The 26,319-nt window shown below is 42.0% G+C and overlaps 1 protein-coding gene across 2 annotated transcripts in view; it reads left to right on the top strand.

The window, feature by feature from the left end:
* fam133b (family with sequence similarity 133 member B) overlaps window positions 1-26,319 on the top strand; it is a 52,740-nt gene that overhangs the window by 13,566 nt on the left and 12,855 nt on the right. For both annotated transcript variants that reach the window (XR_010020726.1, XM_063069434.1), the window contains exons 4-9: window positions 3,263-3,334; window positions 12,050-12,079; window positions 12,217-12,288; window positions 17,726-17,824; window positions 17,910-17,963; window positions 18,488-18,562. Coding sequence is in view for 1 of the 2 variants with exons in the window: in XM_063069434.1 (XP_062925504.1) it covers window positions 3,263-3,334; window positions 12,050-12,079; window positions 12,217-12,288; window positions 17,726-17,824; window positions 17,910-17,963; window positions 18,488-18,562 (402 nt within the window). In the remaining variant the exon portion in view is untranslated. The remainder of the gene's footprint in view (window positions 1-3,262; window positions 3,335-12,049; window positions 12,080-12,216; window positions 12,289-17,725; window positions 17,825-17,909; window positions 17,964-18,487; window positions 18,563-26,319) is intronic.

Raw genomic sequence — 26,319 nt, 5'->3', positions numbered from 1 at the left:
TTACCTCAAAACTTCATTAGTAATGGACTCCAACACTATCCCAACCACTGAGGTTAGGCTAACTGAGTTATAATTTCCTTTCTTTTGCCTTTCTCCCTTCTTAAAGAGGGAAGTGACGGGACCATGCCAGAATCAAGTGATTCTTGAAAGATCATGACCAATGTATCTGTTATCTCTTCAGCAACCTCTCGCAGGCCTCTGGGATGTAGTCCATCTGATCCAGCTGACTTATCCACCTTAAGACCTTTGAGTTTGTCTCACATTTTTACCTTTGTAATAGCAATGGCACTCACTCCTGCTCCCTGAAACTCACAGACTTCTGGCACCCATTAAGTTTATCTGCCATTTCTTTGTCTCCAATTACTGCTTCACCAGCATCATTTTCCAGTGATCCAATATCAACTCTCACCTCATATTTTATCTAATCCCTTCTTATAGCTTTTTTAGTTGCCAAGCTGCAACTCCTTAGAGACCGTTTTAAGGAAATGGAGATGCAGCTGGATGACCTTCGGCTCATACAGGAGAATGAGGAGGTGATAGATAGGAGCTACAAGGAGGTAGTCATCTCTTAAGTTTCAGGAAACAGTCCTGAGTGACTGTCAGAAGAGGGAAAGGGAATAGGCATCCAGTGCAGAGTACCCCTGTGACCATTCCCCACAATAATAAGTATACCGCTTGGAATAATGTTGGGGAGGGGAGTGACCTACCAAGGGGAAGCATCAGTGACAAGGTCTCTGGCACTGTTTGGCTACGTGGCTCAGAAGGGAAATGGAGGAGAGGAAGACTGCAGTAGTGATTAGGTAGAGGAGTAGATAGGAGATTCTCTGGATGTGAAAATGAAACTTAGATGGTATGCTGCCTCCCAGGTGCTAGGGTCAAGGATATCTCGGATTGGGTCCACAGCATTCTATAGGGTTTGAGTGAGCAGCCAGAAGTCATGATACATATTGGTACCAATGACATAGGTCAGAAAAGAGAGGAGGCCCTGAAGAGAAAATAGAGGGAGCTGGGTAGAAAGCTGAAAAGCAGGACCTCCAGAGTAGTAATCTCTGGCTCATTGCCTGTGCCATATGCCAGTGAGGGTAAGAGTAAGATGATTTGGCAGATGAATGCGTGGCTGAGGACATTTCAGATTTCTGGATCATTATGATCTCTTTTGGGGAAGGTATGACCTAGACAAAAAAGGACAGGTTACACCTGAATCCAAGGGGGAGCAATTTTTTTTAGGCAGGTTTGCTAGAGCTGTTGGGGAGGATTAAATTAATTTGGCGGGGTGACGGGGACCAGAGTGATGGGACTGAGGGCAGGCAGTTGAATTAGAATTTTATTTCTTACATGCATTTCACAACATGGAGTAAAAATCTTTGTGTCTCCATCACTATGTACAAGTAATAAGGAAGGAAATGTGGGAGGATATTGTCCAAAGACTAAGATTGTATACATAATTGTTTTGTATACATGTATGTACAGTCAGATATGCATGCCACTATACATAATTGAGGTGTATAGATTAAGTAAATGGCAAGCTGGCTTTTTTCACTGAGGTTGAGTGATACCAGGACTAGAGGTCATGGGTTAAGGTGAGACTAGAGCTAAAGGTCATGGGGTAAGGGTGAAAGGTGAAACAATTAAAGGCAATCTGACATGGAGTTCCTTCGCTCAGAGGCTGGTGTGTGTGTGGAACGAGCTGCCAGTGGAAGTGGTGGATGTGGGTTTGATTGCAATATTTAAGAGAAGTTTGAATAGGTACATAGATGGGAGGGGTATGGAAGGCTATGATTCAGGCGTGGCTGATGGAATTAGGCAAAATAACAGTTGGGCATGCACTAGAAGGGCAATGGACCTAATTTTGTGCTATATATAGTGCTCTGTGACTCAACCTTTTATTTACTTTAGAATGTGTTTGACTCTATTGAGCCCTTGACTGTGCTAGACCAAACCCACTGCCCGAAGCCATTGCATGTACCCATGTCGGATGTTGAATGTTGGCAGTTCACATCTTTGCGTGCACTGCTGTGATCACACAGCAATTTGGAAATAGTCTGATTTTGGTCTTGAAGTCTCCCAGAAGACTTTTATGTGAAATTTAAATTGCTTGATAAAAAAGTGCTGTGAAACATCTTAATTATCTCTATACCTTTTAACATTCAGATGAGTCTTGGGCAGGTGGGGCTTGTTAGCCTTGGAGGGCAGCCCACCTAGGGGAAAGAAAACTGATTTTAAACCTCCGCTGCCTTGCAGCCAGACCCACCCATGGGAAAGGCAGTTTGATGTTTACAACTTCACTCTGGCAACCTCTGCGATGACACTGGTGCCAAGCTGTATCGGTGCTGGCCCTTCCCTTGGACTACACCAGTGACGTGGAGAGGGGGAACCTGCTGTATGGGGCAACAGCCGGTTCTTCAAATCTTCCTTCCCAAGCTTGCACCCTGGAGAGGACACAGTCCACCAGAGGCGCAAACACATGATCCCCTGGGATCGACGGGTGTCTACTAAGTCTCTTCATATTAAATTTGTAAAGTCTATGCTTTACTTTAAAGACTTTAGAAACAGTTTACCTTCCTTTCATTCTAATCCTCATTGAGTACCACCAGGGATCCTGGATCCTTATGGTAGTGTAAACTGTTCAATGGTTGTGTTACTGTGATCAAGTCTGTTACTTAGACCTGAATTGGGGATGTCACAGCCAAAACTAAAAATTTATTGCCACCTTCAGTTGTTGGGCAAGTTGCCTTCCTAAATCAATGGTGTGTGTCTGTGGTGAAGAGCCTTCTGCTGTGATGTAAGTTAAGGTCCCAGTAATGCATTTCCAAATCTCCTGTTTTCTTTGTTAAATGTTATTCATCTTTTCAAAACTTTTCTAGCCTCCGGTGTTCCTTTCTGCTGCTCACCATTCATCATTTGTTACAGCAATATCTAACATTCATATACAGATTCATTCATTTGTCATGTGTACATCAAAAGATAGTGAAATGTGTCGTTTTCATCAACAACCAACACTGTCCGAGGATGTGCTGGGGGCAGCCCGCAAGTGTCATCACACATTCCAGTGCCAACATAGCACGTCCACAACTCACTAACCCTAACCCATTTGTCCTGGACTGTAGGAGCAAACTGGAACACCTGTGGGAAACCCACGCAGTCACAGGGAGAATGTACAAACTCCTTAAAGACAGTAGTGGGAATTGAACCCTGATCGGAGATCACTGATCTACCATTTGATTTGAATAGTTGCATTAATCTTTTCTTTTATTGTTTTCAGAAATGGAGAAGAGAGCTTGAGAAAAACAGGGAAAAGGTACTTGGAAGTGAAAGTTCATCTAAAAAGAAGGAGGTAATAGTTATCAAAGTGATTACAGTTGGGCACACCTTAAACGTGGGGCAATTACATTTTCTTCTGCTGGGACTTAATAAAAATTTGTTTTCAATAAGCTTGATTAAGTTCCTGGCTGGTACATACACCTATCATAAATTCAGGAACAAAGCTAAAAGTCTGAAATAGTGGATTCCGGTTAACTGGGTTGCATCAAGACCGGTACATTTTGGCTCAATCAAGTGGCTGCCCTAAATGGTTGAAATTTTATGGAGTAACAAATTATGTATTTACCTGAAATATGGAACAAATTGGAAATTACTGATACTACTAGAGTTCTATAAAACTGTATTAGTTCCTAATGGTTATCGATGGAGGAATTTGTCCAGTGAATGCTGTTATGTTCTTTTCACCAACTGAGAATGAACAAAATCAGTACAGCTACCTACTGCAGTTAATCAACTGTCTTCCTACAATGCTTTTGACGATTGCGTCCTCCAGATCTTCATTTTCATTGTAACATTCAAGATGTGTATCGACACCTTCAAATTCTTTGTAGTTTCTAACTTGTTGAAGTAGTAAAATTGTTTTATTTTCATTCCCGGACATTTCTTGCATCTCCAAGCCTGAATGATTGAAACCGCAGTGAGCAAAATAGTTCTGAATTGTCTACTATTTATTTCTCATTAACAAGCAGTGATGGAAATTACTGCTTTTTGAACACAAACACATGCAGCAAGTACTATTTAAAAAACTGTTCACTCCAAGCATGGCGTAGTATCTAATGGCCACAGAAGTGCAAAACTAGTTAGGGACTATTTGGCTACAGTCTCCTGGCCCAGCATGGCATCCCAGCTATTTTCTTGATTAGTTTTCGTTCTCTATATGTTGTCCCAAATAAGCATCCACCCCAATTAACTTATGGCCCAGTTAACCAGAATTTACTGTATATGGAAATGAAAGATAATGTCTGAAAATTTAAATAACTTGTTACAAAGAGGTATTGACCCTTTCTGAGGCTGTCATAAGGTGTACTGGTGGCATGGTTTAAACTGATCTTTGACCCTGTTTTCTGTACCTACGATTGCAAGATAAAAGTTTGTGAACCCATGCAAATACCTGGTTTTCTGCATAAAATATAGTCCAATCTTCATCGAAGTCACAGTAATAGCCAAATACAATTTGCCTAAACCAATAACACACGAACAATTATAGTTCTTCTCAATAAGGAGTACACCATTTAATCAATCACAGTCTAGGTGCCAAAAGTATGGGGTAATGCCTACTACAAAAGTTATTGGGAGTCAGGTGTTCCAGTCAGTGAAATAAGATTGGAGATGCCCTGCCCTATAAAAAGACACAGTCAGGTTACTGACAGAGCCTGCTCTTCTGAAGAAGGATCTGTTTATGTGTGCCATGCCTCAATCAAAACAACTTTCAGAGGGCCTTAGAAGAACAATTGTAGAGAGGCATGAAGCTGGCAAAGGCAACAAAAGCATTTCTAAAGATCTGAGTGTTCATCAGTCCACAGCAAGAGAAATTGTCTACAAATGAAGGAAATTCAATACTATTGCTACTCTCCCTAGGAGTGGGCATCCTGTAAAGATCACACCAAGAGTACAACGTGCAATGCTGAAGGAGGTGAAAAAGAACCCAAGGGTAATAGCAAAAGACCTGCAGAAATCTCTAGAACTTACTAAAGTCTCTGTACTTATGTCCACTATGAGAACAGCACTCAACAAGAATGGTGTTCATGCAGGACCATAAGATATAGGACCAGAATTATGTCATTTGGCCCTTCAAGTCTTCTCCACCATTTCATCATGGCTGATCTATTTTTCTTCTTGGCCCCAATCTCCTGCCTTCTTGTATCCCTTCATTCCCTGACTCAGTCAAGAATATCAACCTCTGCCTTAATTATTCATACAGGCTTGGCCTCTACAGCTGCCTGTGGCAACACATTCCACAGATTCACAACTCTCTGGCTAAAGAAGTTCCTCCTTCTTTCTAACAGGATGCCCTTCTATTCTGAGGCTGCGTCCTCTGGTCTTAGATTCTTCCACCATAGGAAACATCCTCTCCATATCCACTCTTATCAAGGCCTTTCACCATTCGGTAGGTTTTAATACGGTCATTCCTCATTCTTTTGAATTCCAAGGAATAGGTCCCAGAGCTAATAAAACGCTCTTCATTTGACAAGCAGTTCAAACCTGGAATTAGTCTCATGAACCTCCTTTGAACCCTCTCCAGTTTCAGCATATTCTTAGAACCATAGAACATTACAGCACAGAAACAGGCCTTTTAGCCCTTCTTGGCTATGTCGAATCATTTTTCTGCCTCGTCCCATTGACATGCACCTGGACCACATTCCTTCATACAGCTCTCATCGATGTACCTGTCCAACTTTTTCTTAAATGTTAAAAGTGAGCCTGCATTTACCACTTCATCTGGCAGCTCATTCCACACTCCCACCACTCTGTGTGAAGAAGCCCCCCCCCCATGTTCCCTTTAAACTTTTCCCCCTTCACCCTTAACCCATGTCCTCAGGTTTTTTTCTCCCCTTGCCTCAGTGGAAAAAGCCTGCTTGCATTCACTCTATCTATACCCATCATAATTTTATATACCTCTATCAAATCTCCCCTCATTCTTCTACGCTGCAGGGAATAAAGTCCTAACCTATTCAACCTTTCTCTGTAACTCAGTTTCTCAAGTCCCGGCAGCATCCTTGTAAACCTTCTCTGCACTCTTTCAACCTTATTAATATCCTTCCTGTAATTTGGTGACCAAAACTGCACACAATACTCCAAATTTGGCCCCACCAATGCCTTATACAACCTCACCATAGCATTCAATCTCTTACACTCAATACTTGGATTTATAAAGGCCAATGTACCAAAAGCTCTCTTAAAGGCCCAATCTATCTGTGTCGCCACTTTTCCCTCTGTATTACTGCACTCCTCAGTGCCCTACCATTTACCTTGTATGTTTTGCCTTGGTTTGTCCTTCCAAAGTGCAATACCTCACACTTGTCTGTATTAAACTTCATATGCCATTGTTCAGCCCATTTTTCCAGCTGGTCCAAATCCCTCTGCAAATTTCCTCACTGTCCACTACACCTCCAATCTTTGTGTCATCAGCAAATTTGCTGATCCAGTTTACTACATTATCATCTAGATCATTGATATAGATGACAAATAACAATGGATCTTGCACTGATCCCTGTGGCACACCACTAGTCACAGGCCTCCACTCGAGAAGCAATCCTCCACTACTACTCTCTGGCTTCTTCCACTGAGCCAATGTCTGATCCAATTTGCTACCTCTCCATGTATACCTAGCGACTGAATCTTCCTAACTAACCTCCCATGCGGGACCTTGTCAAAGGCCTTACTGAAGTCCATGTAGACAACATCCACTGCCTTCCCTTCATCCACTTTCCTGGGAACCTCCTCGAAAAACTCTTACTAGATTGGTTAAACATGACCTACTGCGCACAATGCCATGTTGACTCTCCCTAATAAGTCCCTATCTATCCAAATACTTGTAGATCCTATCTCTTAGTACTCCTTCCAATAATTTACCTACTACTGACGTCAAACTTACTGGCCTATAATTTCCCGGATTACTTTTAGAGCCTTTTTTAAACAACGGAACAACATGAGCTATCCTCCAATCCTCCGGCACTTCACCGGTAGACACCAACATTTTAAATATATTTGCCAGGGCCCCTGCAACTTCAACACTAGTCTCCTTCAAGGTCCGAGGGAATACCCTGTCAGGTCCTGGGGATTTATCTACTCTGATTTGCCTTGAGCTAGCAAGCACCTCCTCCTCTTCAATCTGTATAGGTTCCATGACCTCACTACTTGTTTGCCTTAGTTCCATAGACTCCATGCCAGTTTACTTAGTGAATACAGATGCAAAAAAAACATTTAAGATCACCCACATTTCTTTTGGTTCCATACATAGCCGACCACTCTGATCTTCAAGAGGACAAATTTTATCCCTTACTATCCTCTTGCTGTTAATATACCTGTAGAAGCACTTTGGATTATCCTTCACCTTGACTGCCAAAACAACTTCATGTCTTCTTTTAGCCCTCCTGATTTCTTTCTTAAGTATTTTTTTGCACTTTTTGTACTCCTCAAGCACCTTATTTGCTCCCTGTTTCCTATACATGTCATACATCTCTCTCTTCTTCTTTATCAGAGTTTCAATATCCCTTGAGAACCAAGGTTCCTTATTCTTATTCTCATTAAGACAATGGGCCCAAACGTGCTTACAATACTCCAAGTAAGGCCTCACCAGTGCTTTATAAAGTCTCAATATTCCATCCTTACTTTTATATTCTAGTTCTCTTGAAATTAGCACTAACATCATATTTGTCTTCCTCACCACAGATTCAACTAGCAAATTAACCTTTAGAAAATTGTGTACAAGGACTCCCCAGTCCCTTTGCGCCTCAGTTTTTTGTATTTTCTCTCCACTTAGAAAATAGTCAACCCTTTCATTTTTTCTACCAAGTGCATGACCATATGCTTCCCCACACTGCATTCCATCTGCCCATTCTCCTAATCCAAGTCCTTCTATAGCCTCTCTACTTCCTCAAAACTACTTGCCCCTCCACCTATCTTTTTATCATCGGCAAGCTTTACAACAGAGCCATGAATTCCATCATCCAAATCATTCACGTATAACGTTGAAAATCAGTCCCAACACAGACCCCAGTGGAACTCCACTAGTCACCAGCAGCCAACCAGAGCTGCTTTATTCCCACTCTTTGCCTCCTGCCAGTCAGCCACTGCTTTATCCATGCTAGTATCTTCCCTGTAATACCACGGGATTGTAGCTTGTTAAGCAGCCTCATGTAGCACCTTGTCAAAGGCCTCCTGAAAATCCAAATACACAACATCAATACCACTGCTCTCCAAAAAAAATTGCTGCAAGTTTCAAGTTTGCAAAAGAACCCCCCCCCGAATGTTGCACAGTGCTTCTGGAATAATGTTCTGTGGATAGATGAGACAATAGTAGAACTTTTCGGCTGAAATGGTCACCCTGTGTTGAAGGAAAAATTGCACTGCACACCAACACAAAACCTCACCTCAACTATGAAGCATGGTGGAAGGAGCATCAGGGCTTGGGGGCTGCTTTGCTGCCTCAGGACTTGGACAGCTCGCATTCATTGAGGGAGCAATGAATTCAAAATTGTATCAAGACATTTAACAGGAGAATGTCAGGTAACAGTCCGTCACCTGGAGCTTAATAGAAGGTGGATGATGCAACAAGACAATGATATGAAACATGAGTAAATCAACAACAGAATGGTTTTAAAAAGTTTCGGAATGGCCAGATCAGAGTCCACACCTTATCCTAATTGAGATGCTGTGTCAAGACCTGAAGAGGGCTGTTCCTGCAAGGTATTCCAGAAATCTTGATGAACTGAAGCAGTTTTGTATGGAGGAATGGTCTAAACTTCATCCTTGCTCTTGTGCAGTTCTGATCAGCAGCTACAGGAAACGTTTGGTAGAGGTTCTACCAGTTATTAAATGCAAGGGTTCACATACTTTTTCCAGCTTGGATTGTGAATGATTAAACAACCTGTTCAAAAAAGACAAGAAAATTTAAAATTTTTTTTATCTCTTCCCCCCCCCCCCCCATACTATCCTTCAAATACTTTAAAATTCAAGTTCAGGTTTAATTGTAATTTAACCCCCCCCCCCCCCGCTGTATCAGATGGTGATGCAGCCGACCAGAATGTTCTCCACAGTATATTTGTAGAAGTTTTTGAGTGTTTTAGCTGACAAATCAAATCTCCTCAAACTCCTAATCAAATATAGCCACTGCCATGCCTTCTTTATAGCTGCATCAATATGTTGTGTCCAGGTTGGGTCCTCAGAGATATTGAAATTTAAGAACTTGAAATTGCTCACTCTCCCCACTTCTGATCTCTCTGAGGATTGGTTTGTGTTCCCTCGTCTTACCCTTCCTGAAGTCCACAATCAGCTCTTTGGTCTTCCTACACTGAGTGCAAGGTTGTTGCTGCGACACCACTCAACAAACTGGTATATCTCGCTCCTGTAGGCCTTTTGTCACCATCTGAAATGTTGCCCACAGTGGTTGTTTCCTCTGGGTGCTGCAGTTTCCTTACGTATCCCAAAGCTGTATAGGTTAGCAGGTTAATAGGTGATGTGGATGTAATTGGACAGGACGGGTCTGTTACCGTACTGTATCTGTAAATAACAAGAAAAGTAAAGAAAATTCCTTTGCAGGATACAGGGGTTCTGCCAAGGCCACATTTTATTATTCATTCTTGGTTACAGGATATAGAACAGCACAGGCTCTTCAGCCCATTATGTTGTGCTGACCCTTTAATCTACTCCGATTTAACCTTTCCCTTCTACATGGTCCTCCATTTTTCTTTCATCTCTGTAACTATCTTAAATGTCCCTAATGTATTTGCCTCTATCACCACCCCTGACAGCTTGCTGTATGCACTCACCAGTCTATTTACAATTTTAAAAATTAACTCTAACCCCTCCCCCCCCATACTATCCTTCAAATACCTTAAAATTCAAGTTCAGGTTTAATTGTAATTTAACCATACAGATGTATACAGCTAAATGATACAGTGTTCCTCCGGGGCCAAGGTGCACAGCACAGCACAGCACAGTCACACACAAGCACAGCACATACAGTTACGATAGCACACAGTCACAAAAAATAATATTAGCACAAGTCGCTGAGTAGCATGGCCTGAAGGTTGATGGTGCATGGAATATTGTCCTAGAGCTATGTTTCTGTAAAAACAAGCACACAGCAGTTCTTCATCTCACACTGGATCAGCCAGTCAAACTCTAGATGGACTTCCAGCGAGCAAACACTGGAGAGCTGACCTGTAGGGCTAGTCCCCAACTCAGCACAACCGCCACGCCTCTGCTCTCTCCCGCACCACCTCCAGTGCTTCAACCCTTGGGTGGCTGTAACAGGCAACACCGTGGCATCGGGGCCAGGTCTGCATAGCGGTCGAGGCCACACAACTTCTTCCATCACCGGTCTCGCAGTATTTTTATTTTACCAGTGTCCAACAGGGCCTTGCGATCACAAGAAAAATGTTTAAAACACATTTTTCATAGGAAGTGATGCCCCCTTGTACTCTGCCGTCACCATAGGACCTTTCTTCCCGCCTGCGCTGCCTAGGTTTAGGAGGATCGATACTTGAGCACCCATTCCACAGTGGCACAGAGAGCTACAATGACTGGAAGGCTGTACGTTGAGTTTCCTAGACAGACCGCCTGGCAAGGCTAATGAGTCCCATCTACCCAAGTTGTCCTCCTAGGCTGGCTGCCAGCCAAGGCTGATGAGCCCAGCCTACCTGCCCAGTTATACTGTTGGATATACGGCCATTCCATGACATAGACTTGGTAAGAGCAGGGACGCCATGAGAAGGCACAGTAGTGTGAGGTGAGGACCTCTGTCAGTCAGAGTTGACCATGGTTTTGCATCCTAGCTGTCGAGATACACAAGCCTGGGCAGCACAATGTGGAGAGCAAGCTGTTGCCCATGTAGCAAGCTCCACTTCTCCACGTGTCTGATGAACCCAAGGGAATGGCAGAGACCAGCATAGTTTGGTAACAGCAGTGTTTCAGGACTTGCCAATCAGCATTGAACTCAATGTAGGACTTCCTTAGGGACTCCAGCTCCGGATTTTTCCATCAGGGTTTACTCCTGAAGCCTTCCCCATGAGTGGGTGTAAGCTGCAAGGCAGCGAACATTAAAGATCAGAGTTTTCCTTCTAGATGAGCTGCCAACCATGGCTGACGAGCCCCATTCTGCCCAAAACGACTGGTTTAAAAGGCACTAGTAACCCGCCTTTTCCCTCTTCTCCAGTGTGTAGAAACAGTTCAGCCAGGATTAGTAGCTAAGCCACACATGAAGGCTGCCGGTTGTCAGAGGCTATTTTTGAGGTGCATGTCTTTGGGGGAATTTAATAGGTAGTGGGAGCTTGTTCCCATTACCACCCCCAGCTATAACAGCCTTGAGGAACCACAATAGTGTAGGAGAGGCCATATGCGAGTGACCTCCTTCGTGGCAAACCAATCAGTGGTCCTGCGGTGATCACTACACCTAGAAAGGAGAGGCTATGGGAGACGCTTCCTTAAGTGAGCAGGGTGTCCAGCCCAGGACTCACCTGTCCTACAGTGATGGAGAAGGGGTGAAACAACAGCTGTTAGATAACACTGAAAGTCAGTCTCAACTCTGCATGTAGAGCTCAGATCCAAGGGTCACCCGTCTGTTGACCTGAGGCAGCAACAGCATTTGGCAGCCCTCTGTTTTGCAGCAGCAGTATAGTGCAAAACCAGAATTATAGCAAATTAAAATCAATAAATAATGCAAAAAAAGTAATATTCATGGTATCAGTTGAAAGTTAAACCGTGAGCAGATTTTACTTCCTGAATTCTGATTCTCATTTTATTTCATCTGTAATATGTGATCCATAATTTCATAACTCCAGAATAATCCCTAATAGCTGCTAAAGGTGCCATTATAAATATACCTTAATAATTTCTAGCTATTCAGATGTTTTATGATTGAACCTGATTTTCTGCTTGTTGCACTTCTATTATTTTCTGAATGGCTAATTCTTTTAATGAAAAAGAAACAACTTTCTCAATGTAAAATGCCTGAAATGTGTTCTAATTTAATGAAATTTGTTTCTTTGTTCTCCATCCCATTCAGAAAAAACGAAAGGAAAAGAAGAAAAGTAGGGTGAGCAAATCCTCAAAGAAACATCTTTTCCCCTAAAAAATTGTTCATTTTTGTCCATTCCTATTTATTTTTAAACTTTCATTTCTATCAAATGAATGTTAAATCTCACAAGCTGTACTCTGTTGTGTTTGGTCAAGCCGTCTTCATCTTCTTCCTCCTCATCATCAAGTTCTGATTCTTCCAGCAGCTCTTCGGACACTGATAGTGAGGTACGTCAAAATCACTTAAATCGAATAACTTTTGTACTAGAGTATTAAGGAAGGAAAAATGAGTAAAAATACTTTCTGGATCAAAAATTCAGAAAATGGTATCCGTGATCACCACATATTGAAATTTATTGTCATAATCCTAGGTTGTCAATGCCATGAAAACGTGTTTTTGCAGCAGCAGTAGGACAGTAAATCACAAACGCAAGTTAACATAAATTAACAAATTATAGATAGCCTACACAATAATTATCTTCCTATTCAATATTCTCAGTATTCCTATCGAATATTGGAAGTCCTAGACGGAGTGGATGTGGAGAGAATACTTCCTATAGTGTGGGTGTGTAGGATCAGAGAGCACAGCCTCAGATTAGAGGGACGTCCATTTAGAACAGATGAGGAATTTCTTTAGCCAGAGGGTGGTAAATCTGTGGAATTCATTGCAATGCACGGCTGTGGAGTCCAAGACTTTGGATGTATTTAAAGTGGAGATTAATAGATTCTTGATTAGTCAAGGTGACAAAGCTTACAGGGAGAATACAGGGGAATGGGGTTGAAAAAGATAATAAATCAGCCATGATGGAATAGCAGAGCAGACTTGATGGGGCCAAGTGGCCTAATTCTGCCCCTATGTTTTATGGTCTAATAGAGTAAACATAGTCACATTGGTACAAGTTGAAAGAGAGAGAAAATACATAATTTGAGTTCCTTGCTTAAAATGTGTCAACTTACATAGTGTCCAGTGTGGTTTGTGGATTCTGGGCATATTGATATCGGTATGAAAGTGAAGTTTGTTTGTTATAGAGCAGCCCTCAGGAATTGGCAAAGTTTCTGATTCTCAATCAGGATTCATATTTTTAAGAGATTTATATTGTAATACTTTTCAAATGAAGTATTTTATCAAATACTCCACCTTGATTTTTACTGCTTTAAGCTCCAACAACAGCAGTCTTATGTACCTCATTAAAATCTCATGTTTTGTAATGAAATCTTAGAGTCTGAAGATTTGAATGTGAAATTAATTTATTAGGAATGTTCATCAAATATTTAAACCTTACTCCCAAAGCATTTCCAAGTGTAGTTATCTGATTCAGAGTTTGTTTTATTGCAGTGATCACTCAAACATAAAATGTTTTCCGGGCACAAAATTAATATTGCAACTGCATAAGCAGTTCAAGATTTAGATTTGAGCATTTGAGAATGGAGAAGAGATTGATTTGTATTTATTTTAGAAGAGTGGATTTTAATTTTGGAATTAATTTTCAGCATTTTTAATATTTATTTTCTGAAGTGGAATGATCATCAAGAAATATAAATTAACAGTGTGAAACAATCAAAAATATTAAGGATCAATATATCTGTAAAATAACTGGGACTAATTTTAGATTTTGCATTATGATGAGCAAAGTTCCACTACTGAACCTGTAATCATAAGCCTTGAACTTGCTCAATAATATATCATGAATATTATCTTTAAATTTAACCTTTTTCTGTTGCATTATTGTATTTTTTAAATAAAGTATTGATCTCCTTTGTAAAGCTCCTACTGAAAGCTTGAGCATAAACTATTTTTGACTTTTATTTCAACAAATTAATTAAGTGTTACTAAATTTGATTCAAGATGCCAAGATAGTCAGACTTTGAGGATCTAAGTTATAGGGAAAAGTTAAATAAATTAGGACTTTATTCCCTAGAACGCAGAAGATTGAGGAGGGATACATGTAGGGTAAATGCAAGTAGGACAGTCAGGAGAGGGAAGAACAGGAGTAGGATACCAGAGAGTACCCCTGTGGCTGTCCTCCTTAACAATAAATATTCCTGTTTGAATACTGTTGGGGGCGGGGGATGGCCTACCTGGGGGAAGCAACAGTGGCCGCGCCTCTGGCACAGAGTCTGTCCCTGTGGACGCAGGAAAGAAACACGGATGGTAGTTTGCCTCCCAGGTGCCAGGGTCCAGGATGTTTCTGATCGCGTCCACGGTATCCTGAAGTTGGAAGAAGAACAGCCAGAGGTCGTGATACATATTGGTACCAACGACATAGGTAGGAAAAAGGAGGAGATCCTGAAAGCAGACTATAGGGAGTTAGAAAGGAAGTTGAGAAGCAGGACCTCAAAGGTAGTAATCTCGGAATTATTGCCCGTGCCACGCAACAGTGAGTATAGAAATAGAATGATGTGGAGGATAAATGCATGGCTGAGGGATTGGAGCAGGGGGCAGGGATTCAGATTACTGGATCATTGGGACCTCTTTTGGGGTAGGGATGACCTGTACAAAAAGGACAGGTTGCACTTGAATCCGAGGGAGACCAATATCCTGGCAGGGAGGTTGCTAAGGCTATTGGGGAGAGTTTAAATTAGAATCACTGGGGGATGGGAACCGAACTGAAGAGACGGAGGAAGGGGCAATTGGCTCACAAATTGAGAAACTTGTGGACAGTGTGAGAGGGAGGATAGGCAGGTGATAGAGAAGGGATATGCTCAGACTGTTGGTTTGAGATGTGTCTATTTTAATGCAAGGAGTATCATGAGCAAAGCGTGGATCAGTACTTGGAGCTGTGATGTTGTGGTCATTAGAGAGACTTGGATGGCTCAGGGACAGGAATGGCTACTTAGAGTGCCAGGCTTTAGATGTTTCAAAAAGGACAGGGAGTGAGGTAAAAGAGGTGAGGGCGTGACACTGTTGATCAGAGATAGTGTCATGGCTGCAGAAAAGGAGGAAGTCATGGAGGGATTGTCAACTGAGTCTCTGGGGGTGGAACAGGAAGGAGTCAATAACTCTACTGGGTGTTTTTTATAGACCACCCAATAGTAACAGGGACATCAAGGAGCAGATAGGGAGACAGATTCGGGAAAGATGCAGTAATAACAGGTTTGTTGTGAGATTTTAATTTCCCCAATATTGATTGGCATCTCCCTAAAGCAAGGGGTTTAGATGAGGTGGAGTTTGTTAGGTGTGCTGAGGAAGGTTTCCTGACACAATATGTAGATGAAGCCTACAAGAGGAGAGGCTGTACTTTGGTATCATCAATGGGGATGGGAGAGATTCCGGAGGATTGGAGGGTTGCAGATGTTGTTCCCTTATTCAAGAAAGGGAGTACAGATAGCCCAGGAAATTATAGACCAGTGAGTCTTACTTCAGTGGTTGGTAAGTTGTTGGAGAAGATCCTGAGAGGCAGGATTTATGAACATTTGGAGAGGCATAATATGATTAGGGATAGTCAGCATGGCTTTGTCAAAGGCAGGTTGTGCCTTATGAGCCTAATTGAATTTTTTGAGGATGTGACTAAACACATTGATGAAGGTAGAGCAGTAGATGTAGTGTACATGGATTTCAGCAAGGCATTTGATAAGGTACCCCATGTAAGGCTTATTGAGAAAGTAGGGAGGCATGGGATCCAAAGGGACTTTGCATTGTGGACCCAGAATTGGCTTGCCCACAGAAGGCAAAGAGTAGCTGTAGACAGGTCATCTTCTGCATGGAGGTTGGTGACCAATGTTGTGCCTCAGAGATCTATTCTAGGACCTCTTCTCTTTGTGATTTTTATAAATGACCTGGATGAGGAAGTGAAGGGATGGGTTAGTAAATTTGCTGATAACACAAAGGTTGGGGGTGTTGTGAATAGTGTGGATGGATGTCAGAGGTTAGAGTGCGATGTTGATAGGATGCAAAACTAGGCTGAGAAGTGGCAAATGGAGTTCAACCCAGATAAGTGTAAGGTGGTTCATTTTGGTAGGTCAAGTATGATGGCAGAATATAATATTAATGATAAGACTCTTGGCAGTGGGGAGGATCAGAGGGATCTTGGGGTCTGTGTCCATAGGACACTCAAAGCTGCTGTGCAGGTTGACTCTGTGGTTAAGAAGGCATACAGTGCATTGGCCTTCATCAACCGTGGAACTGAGTTCAATAGCCAAGAGGTAATGTTACAGCTGTATAGAACCCTGGTCAGACCCCACTTGGAGTACTGTGCTCAGTTCTGGTCGCCTCACTACAGGAAGGATATGGAAACTATAGAAAGGGTGCAGAGGAGATTTACAAGGATGTTGCCTGGATTGGGCAGCATGACTTGTGAGATTAGGTTGAGTGAACTTGGCCTTTTCTCCTTGGAGTGATAGAGGATGAGAGGTGACCTGATAGAGGTGTATAAGATGATGAGAAGCATTGTTCGTGTGGATAGTCAGAGGCTTTTTCCCAGGGCTGAAATGGCTAACACGAGAGGGCACAGTTTTAAGGTGCTTGGAAGTAGGTACAGAGAGAGTGTCAGGGGTAAGTTTTTTACGCAGTGAGTGGTGAGTGCGTGAAATGGGCTGCCGGCAGCGGTGGTGGAGGCGGATACAATAGGGTCTTTAAAGAGGCTACTGGATAGCTACATGGAACTTAGGAAAACAGAGGGCTATGGGTAACCCTCGGTAAATTCCAAAGTAAATACATGTTCAGCACAGCATTGTGGGCTGAAGGGCCTGTATTGTGCTTAGGTTCTCTATGTTTCAGTGAAACGACAATTAGACATCATGGATTAAGGGTGATAGATGAAATGTTTAAGAGAAACCTGAGGTGGAATTTCTTCACTCAGGGTAGTAACAGTGTGAATAAGTGGTGAATGCAGGGTTGATTTCAACATTTAAGAGAAATTTGGATAGGTACACGGATGTGAGGGGTATGGCAAGCTATGGCCTCGGTGCGAGTAGGTGGGAGAAGGCAGAATAATAATTCAGCATGGACGAGATGGGTAGATGGGCCTTTTTCTGTGCTGTGACGTTCTATGACTATTATTTAATGTCATTTCCAGTATACAAGTGTGAAGGAGAATGAAATAATTGTTAATCTGGATCTGATGCAGCAAGAGAAAAAACACATTAAAGAACACAATAATACAATAAATACATAAGATAGGTTATGTGCATGAATTGAAGGAATGCCCATAAAGTGACACTAGGCACAGGAGTGTCTGTACACAAGGTGACTCTGGCAGGAAATGATAAAGTGGTGGTGGTTGGGGGTGTGAAAGGGTGGGTTAGTGGGTGGAGGTGTTGATCAGCTTTCCTGCTTGGTAAAATTAACTTTTTTCTGATTCTGGTGGGCCCGGCGTGGATGCTGCGTAGCCTTCTCCCTAATGGGAATGGGACAAGCAGTCCATGAGCAGAGTGGGTGGGATCCTCCGTGAAGTTTCCGGCCATTTCCCTGCGCCTTTCTGTATATATGAACTTGATGGCAGGTAGGCTAGTGCTGGTGATGCATAGGGCAGTTTTGAATTGAGGTATTAACTATATTATTATTATTTTTATAATGCAAGTCCAGTTCAATTTCTTTGTTTTATCGAGGCAAAATTACATATTCCAGCTTGACTTTATCTGGTTGTAAGCTACAAATGGTTGATATGGTAAGGGTGTATTTAAATCAGCTTGCTTTAAATTACTGAAATTGTAACTTCTGTTGCAGGATGAAAAGAAACATGTTAAAAAGAAACGGAAGAGAAAGCATAGCACTGTGCGGAAACCCACAGACGACTTCCAAATAGGTTGTGACGTCAATAGTAAGGTAATACAGAATGTTTAATGCTTCATTTTTATGGAGTTGAGAACTTACCAAAATTGGTTAAAATTATTGGTTCCTTCTTCATAAGGAAACCACAAAGAAAAAGAAAAAGAAAATCAAAGAGGAATCTGAAAAAGAACGAGTGAGTAAAACAATTTATTCATTCTGCCTTACTTTTGTTAATTGCAAATGATATGAAAAACTTTTCAGTAGATAAAGCAAGATGTAATCTCTGCCATTGAATCTCAAAGTTTGTTTGAATTTACTGCAAATTTTTCTCATTGTTCAAATTTTCAAATGATTTCAAATCTTGTACAATTTTTTAAGTATTCAATTCAACATTTGTTCAAATGCATGTTCTAAATTTTGTTCCAAATTTGGTGCTATTCATTTCCAACTTTTTTCAAGAACGGGTGTAGGGGAGACGGGGAAAGGATCACCCAGTAGTTTCAAAGTTGCTTGTATTAAAGTGGTTAGATAAAACTCCAATGAGCTTTATTTGACTGAAGAAATTATGTTGAATGAAATAACCTCTTTTAGTAGCAAACTTTTAGGATCAGTGAAATGATAGCTGGAGGCTAAATATCCTTCAAATCATTCACAAATGCTTTTATATATCATGTAATGTTGATTGGCTCTGCATTCTTAAATTTACGTATTAATTAGGATAAAAAAAAGAAGAAACGGGATCACACACCGCGAAGAACACCAGAGGAATCTGGCTCTGCTGAAGAGAATGAGGTCAGTGAATTTTCACAATGTGCATTTGGATCACCATGTTTTCCTTTTTGTTTGTTCCCAGTGTTTTTATCTACTTGATTCTTTTGACAGACTGGGGAAAAAGTTATCTTACAGCTTATGGAGGGAATATTACTGCTGTATTGTTAACATTAAACTTGGGATGCCATTATTCTGAAAATGTCATCTGCTTTATTAGGTTGTAGCTGGGTTCAGCCTTTTCTCCTGAGTAATCCAAACCAGAGCTTGAATTCCAGGGCTTGTCCTCAATAATGCCCTTGTATCAGAGGTGAACCGTGCTCATTTTCTGACCTGCTGCACTTAGTCCAGAGGAGGTTCACAAGGATGATTCTGGGAATGTAGGGGTTAACCTATGAGGAGCGTTTGACAGCTTTGGGCCTGTACTCACTGGAATTTAGAAGAATGCGGGGTGATCTTACTGAAACCTACCAAATGTTGAAAGGACTGGATAGGTGGATGTGGAGAGCATATTTCCTATGGTGGGGGATATCCAAAACTAGAGGGCACAGCTACAAAACTGAGGTGTGACCCTTTTAGAACAGAGGTAAGGAGCAATTTTTTTAGCCAGAGAATAGTAAATCTGTGGAATGCTCTGCCACAGACTGTGGTGGAGGCCAAGTCTGTGCGTAAGTTTGAGGCGGAAGTTGATTGCTTCCTGATTGGTCAGGACATCAAAGAATATGGTGAGAAGATAGGTGTATGGGGTTGAGTGGGATCCGGGATCAACCATGATGGAATGGCAGAGCAGGTTCAATGGGTTGATTGGCATAATTCTGCTCCTGTGTCTTATGGTCTTATTTCCCTGTCATTTGAGTTTTTGCTCTGATTAAGGATTACCCCTCTTGATCCTGTGTTGTGCAGATGAACTGTTAATATCAGAATCAGATTTATTATCACTAACAAATATCATGAAATTTGTTTTGTTGTAGAAGTACATTGCGAAACATAATATTAAAAATCCATACATTACAATAAGAAATATGTTAAATTAGATTAGATTATGTGAACACTCAGTCCTCTTTTATTGTCATTTAGAAATGCATACATGCATTAAGAAATGATACAATGTTTCTCCGGAGTGATATCACAGAAAACAGGACAGACCAAAGACTAACACTGACAGAACCACATAATTATAACATATAGTTACAGCATTGCAAAGCAATACCATAATTTGATGAAGAACAGACCATGGACACAGTGAAAAAAAGTCTCAAAGTCCTGAGTTGATCGACTCCCGAGTCCCCGATAGCAGGCGGCAAAAGGGAGAAACTCCCTACCATTAAACCTCCAGACGCCGTCAAACTTGCCGATACCTTGGAAGCCGCCGACCACAGCCGACACTGAGTCCATCCGTCCGAAAACTTGGACCTTCCAACCAACCCTTCCGATACAGCCTCCCGAGCACCATCCTCTGCCGAGTGCCGTCGACCTCTCCCTGGCCGCTGAAACACGCAAAGCCAAGGATTTCAGGGCCTTCGGCTCCAGAGATTCCGGTTACCACACAGTAGCAGCGGCAGCAAAGCGGGCATTCCAGAAGTTTTCCAGATTTCCTCCGTGCTCTCACGTCTGTCTCCATCAAATCAGAATTGTGCACGGTCCCCTACTTGACAGATAACAGACATCAGCACAGAAGTGGCCGCACGCGCTGCCATCACGGCACCATCTTCTCCCCGCTCCCAGGAGGATTAAGTAGTACAAAAAGAGAAAAATATTGAGGTAGTGTTCATGGTTTCATTGTCCATTCAGAAATCTGATGTTGGAGAGGAAAAGGCTGTTCCTGAAATGTGTGTTTCTTCAGGCATGACCCTGGGTGGTAGAGGTCCTCAATGATGGATGCTGCCTTTTTGAGGCATCACATTTTGACGGTGTCCTCAGCTCTGGGGAGGCTAGTGCTCATGATGGAGCTGGCTGAGTTTACAACTTTCTGCAGCTTTTCCAAGCCTGTGCAGTGACCACCTCATACCAGACGGTGAATGTTACAGTAAATGTAAAAAGATCTGCAGATACTGGAAACCTAAAATAAAAAGTGATGCAACCAGTTAGAATGCTGTCCAGATATAACTCACACACAACATATAAAGTAATATTACCACAAATAATAAAATGTTACAGAAGATTGACGCTTAGCAAACAACGTCAGTTAAAATGTAAGTAGTATAACACTACTGGCACTTCATTCGTGGTGAGACTTAGGTGGTGGCAGGGAGTTCAGTAGTCTCATGTCCTGGGGGATGAAGCTGTGTCCATCCTAACAGTTCTTGTACAATACCAATGACTGATGATGGGGGACAGTTCAAAGAGATTTTTATACAGATGTGGGAAGAGCATCATTGGCAATGCTGAAGGCCCTGTGTATACAACGCTCCTGGGTGAAAGAGTGGCCCTGACGATCCTCTCAGCAGTCCTCACAGTCCTTTGTAGGAACTTGCAGTCAGATGCCTTACAATTCTCGTACCAGACAGTGATGCAGCTGGTCAGGATATTCTTTGCTCCTGTAAAAATTGATTAGAATAGGGGGAAGAGCTGCATGTTTTTTCCTGTAACTATTGTTTTCTTTAAAAATTTGATCTATTGGTGAAAAGTCTGTATATATTGAATTAATCCTTTATAATCTTTTGTCATAAGATTTGCATTTTTTAGTACTGAATGCTTGTGTTTCCAATGGCAGTGACTTCCTGCAGTACCTTGTTTGTCCTGTATGTGTCAGTGTAACCTGTTATAGAGGTCACTCCAGTACCAGCTCCACTAGTGTGTGGAACTGACAAAGCCGCAGTTCCAAGTGGCTAGAATGGGTACCAGAGGAAGTTTTTTAGTGGAGGAGTTTGAACTTCATTAGAATCAGAATCAGGTTTATTACACTGACGTATGTCGTGAAATTTGTTATTTTTGGGCAGGTGTACAGTGCAATACATAAAATATACTATAAATTATACTTTATATTTTATTGTCGCCAAACAATTGATACTAGAACATACAATCATCACAGCGATATTTGATTCTGCGCTTTGCGCTCCCTGGAGTACAAATCGATTGTGAATTTAAATTATAAATCATAAATAGAAAATGGAAAGTAAGGTAGTGCAAAAAAAAACTGAGAGGCAGGTCCGGATATTTGGAGGGTACGTCCCAGATCCGGGTCAGGATCCGTTCAGTAGTCTTATCACAGATGGAAAGAAGCTGTTCCCAAATCTGGCCGTACGAATTATAATAAATATAAAGAAATTAAATGCGTAGTACAAAAACAGTGAGGTAATATTGATAAATTAGTGGACAGTTCATAAATTTGATAGTGGAGGAGAAGAAGCTGCTCATAAAATGTTGAATGTACATCATCTTATTTCTGTATCACCACCTTGAGGGTAGCACTGAGAAGAGGGCATGACCTGGGTGATGAGGCTCCTTAATGATCAGTGCCCCCTTCTTGAGGCATTGTCATTTGAATATGCCCTCGATAGTGGGGAGGCTAGTGCCTTTGAAGCTGAAGCTTGGCAGGAACTCCTGATATTGACCCCTGACCTCTACCTTGCTAAGGCTCCAGCGCAATCTCTCAGACACCACCTCTTACCCCTTGAACGGGACTCCACTAAGGAACACCAGGACATTGTCTCCCACACCATCACCAACCTTGATTCTGGGCATCTCCCATCCACCACCACCAACCTCATAGTTCCTGCATCCCTCACCTCCTGTTTCTACCTCCTACCCAAGATCCACAAACCCACTTGTCCAGGTAGACCCATTATACTTTATTGTCGCCAAACAATTGATACTAGAGCACACAATCATCACAGCGATATTTGATTCTGCGCTTCGCGCTCCCTGGAGTACAAATCGATAGTGAATAGTAAAAATTTAAATTATAAATCATAAATAGAAAATAGAAAAGGGAAAGTAAGGTAGTGCGAAAAACTGAGAGGCAGGTCCGGGTATTTGGAGGGTACGGCCCAGATCCGGGTTTTTATTTATTTCAGCTTGCTCCTGCCCCACTGAACTCATATCTGCATACCTCAGCTCTGTTTCATCTCCCCCCCCCCCCCCACCATTTCGGTCCCTTCCTGCCTATATCCATGACACTTCACCGCTCTGGATCTTTTCAATGATTTCAGGTTCTCTGGCCCCATCATATTTTTACTATGGATATCCAATCCCTATACACTTCCATCCCCCACCAAGAAGGCCCTAAAACTCTCAGTTTCTTTCTGGACATCAGACCCAACCAGTTCCCCTCAACCACCAGTCCCCTCTGCCTAGCAGAACTTGTCCTCACTCTAAATAATTTCTCCTTCAGCTTCTCCCACTTCCTTCAAACAAGAAGTATAGCCATGGGCACTTGCATGGGTCCTAGCGTTCCTACCTGTTTGTGATTGTGTATGTGGAATAGTCTGTGTTCCAAGCCTACGCTAGTGTCCGCCCCGCACTTTTCCCATGCTGGAGGACCTCAGCAGATCAGGCACTATCTATGGGAAAGAGTAAACAGTTGATGTTTTGGGCTAAGACCCTTCATCAGGACTTCTTCAAGAATAGATCTAGTTTTAATTCATTGGGTTGTCTACGTGTGTCACACCGTGAGTTTTGGTGAGGGCCACATGCTCTTATGAAGGTGTGGACTTTAAAAATCAGACAGCAGGCCTTAATAGCAATTCAGTGGCAAGGTATTTATGGTGTGCCAGAGGTGAAAAGCTTTTAGAAAAGTGCAAGAGTGGCAAAATAACAAAAATGACAAAAAGAGAAAATGTGGATATATACCATCAGACCTTTGGGACTACAGCTCCAAAATCAGGCTGAAGTAATCATCTCACCTTACCACAGCCTTTCTCTCTCTCCACTTACACCAAGGTGAGCCTGTAAGTAAGAATGTCCTTACTCTAGGAGAAAAGGGTCTGTGGAATACAGGGGAGTTGTTACCATGACCTTGAACGCAGGAATTCATATCTTTCTTCACAATCACAAATGTCCACAAATATATTCATCACAATAATATCACAACGACTCTGCATAACAAAATTAATGAACTAACCATTTTCCTGGAGCCAGCACGCTCCCCATCCCCAAAGTGAACTCTTCCACTGAGCCAGCACAGAGCATGTGCCACTACAAACAGACACCTTTTTTGGGACACCGCCCACCAGTCGGGTCCCCTCCCTGAAGCTGGAAGCAGCAATGAGCAAGACGCATCAAAGAATGCCACTGACCTGGAGTGAACAGGTACAGACTAAAGTGTCCATGCTGCGCGTTAACCTAGTGTGTATACCTGATAGACAAAAGGTCAGCCCTGCCAGACAGGGATAATGAGGATTATGGGGCTACTGGGGGGAGGCAGGGGAGGAAGAAATTACTTGAGGCAGACCTGCTCTGTCATGTGACTAACAGAACTTGAGAGATTCGATTTACATTTATTATCAAAGTATGTATACAGTTGCAAGAATACATTTGTGAACCCTTTGCAATTACCTGGTTTTGTGCATTAATTATTCATAAAATGTAGTCTGATCTTCATCTAAGTCACAATAATAGACAAACACAATCTGCCTAAAACTAATAGCACGCAATTGTACTTCTCCTCAATACTGACTACACCATTTAATCAATCACAGTCTCTGTTCCAAAAAATATGTGAACGTCTGGGATAATACCTTCTATAAAAGCTATTTGGAGCCGGGTGTTCCAATCAATGAGATTGGAGGTGTGGGTTGTAGAGGTACCCTGCCTTATATTAAAAAAAAAGTTGCACGAAGTCACATTACTGACAGAGCCAGCTCTTCTCAGGAAATATATGTTTATGTGCACCAGGCTTTGATCAAAACAACTTTTCAAGGACCTTAGAAGAATTGTAAAAATGCACTAAGCTGGAAAAGGCAACAACAGCATTTCTAAAGATCTAAGTGTTCATCAGTCCACAGGAAGCAAAATTGTCTGCCATGGAAGGAAATTCTGTGCTGTTGCTACTCTCCCAAGAAATGGGCATCCTGCAAAGATCACAATGTGCTTTGCTGAAGGAGGTGAAAAAGAACCCAACGATAACAGCAAAAGACCTGCAGAAATCTCTAGAACTTGCTAAAATCTCTGTTCATGTGTCCTCTATAAGAAAAACACTGAACAAGAATGGTGTTCCTGATGGAAGGACACCACAGAGGAAACCACTGCTCTCCAAAAAAAAATTGCTGCCGTCTCAAATTTGCAAAAGGCCACCTGGGACAGATGAGACAACAGTTGAACTTTTTGACAGAAATGTTTGTGGAGGAAAAAGGATGCTGCACACCAACACCAAAACTCATCCTAACTGTGAAGCATTGTGGAAGGAGCATCATAATTTGAGGCTGCTTTGCTGCCTCGGGGCCTGGACAGCTTGCAGTCGTTGAGGGAACAATGAATTCTAAATTGTACCAAGACACTTTATAGGAAAATGTCAGGGTACCAGTCTATCACCTGAAGCTTAATAGAAGTTGGATGATGCAACAAGAAAATGATCTGTGCAACAAGAGTAAATCAACAACAGAATGGTTTAAAAAGAAGAAAGTTTATGTTTTGGAATGGCTGAGTCAAACTCTGGACCTTAACCAATTGAGATGCTGTGATGTGACCTGAAGAGGGCTGTTCATGTGAGGTATCCCAGAACTGTTGATGAAGCGAGTAAGTTTTTTATGGAGGAATGGTTTAAAGTTGCTCCTTGCTCTGTGCAAGTCTGATCAGCAGTTACAGGAAATGTTTGGTGGAGTTTCTATCAGTTATTAAATGCAAGGTTTCACATACTTTTTCTAGCCTGGATTGTAAATGATTAAGCAATGTGTTCAAAAAGGACATGAAAAGTACAGTTGTTTATGTGTTATTAATTTAGGCAGATTGTGTTTATCTATTATTGTGACTTAGATGAAGATCAGACCACATTTTATAACTAACTAATGCAGGAAACCAGGTATTGGCAAAAGGCTCACAAACTTTCTCTTGCATCTGTACGATCTTGAGATTTGTCGTCTTGCAGGCAGTAACAATACAAAGAAAGGCAATAGAACCCAATTTTAAAATAACCCACACAACAAAGACCATTCCATTGTATGAAAAAGAACAAGTCGTGCAAACAATAAAAAGTAAGCAAATACCATTAACTGCAGAATCCTCAAAGGTGAGTCAGCTGATTGCAGGCCACAACTGCAGAGTCAGTTCAGCACAAAGCACTTCCATCAAATCGCGGCAATAAGAAAACAAGTAAACAAAAACATGGAGCAGGACTGCAGGGGCCCTAAAAGTGACTCCACATATGCGGAGCATGTTCAGTGCTGAGGCATGGGAAGCTTCTACACTGGTGTGATAGTTATAGGGCAACAGCCGCTCCTGAACCCGGCGGCTCAGGAGCCGAGGCTCTTGCACCTTCTGCCTGCCAGCAGCAGTGAGAAGAAACCAGTTGAACGCAGGCAGACGGCACTCAACACCTGTGCCTTTTCTACATTCATACTGACTATTTTAATCTTGCTCAGTGCTTTAATTGGTGCGGAGTAATGGAGCTGATCACAGGTTTATGTTTCACTAGCAGGAATTGATGCAGTGTACGTACTCAGTTGCGCTCCATGTCTAATCCCCCAGGAGATGGCAGAATCCTAGATCGTTCAGTCAGCTCAAAAGTACATCCTCAGAAGGGAAATTACAGGCTGCAATCAATTGCAGTTCAGAAGAAGTATTAGTATCTCCTAAGAGGAGGTATTTTCCCACAGAGATTCTGCATGAAATGAGGTTTTACGGCT

Source organism: Mobula hypostoma, chromosome 17 (genome assembly GCF_963921235.1).
Source record: "Mobula hypostoma chromosome 17, sMobHyp1.1, whole genome shotgun sequence".
Classification (NCBI taxonomy): domain Eukaryota; kingdom Metazoa; phylum Chordata; class Chondrichthyes; order Myliobatiformes; family Myliobatidae; genus Mobula; species Mobula hypostoma.
The sequence above is the reverse complement of the archived record's forward strand: the minus strand, read 5'-3'. Positions and strand labels throughout refer to the sequence as shown.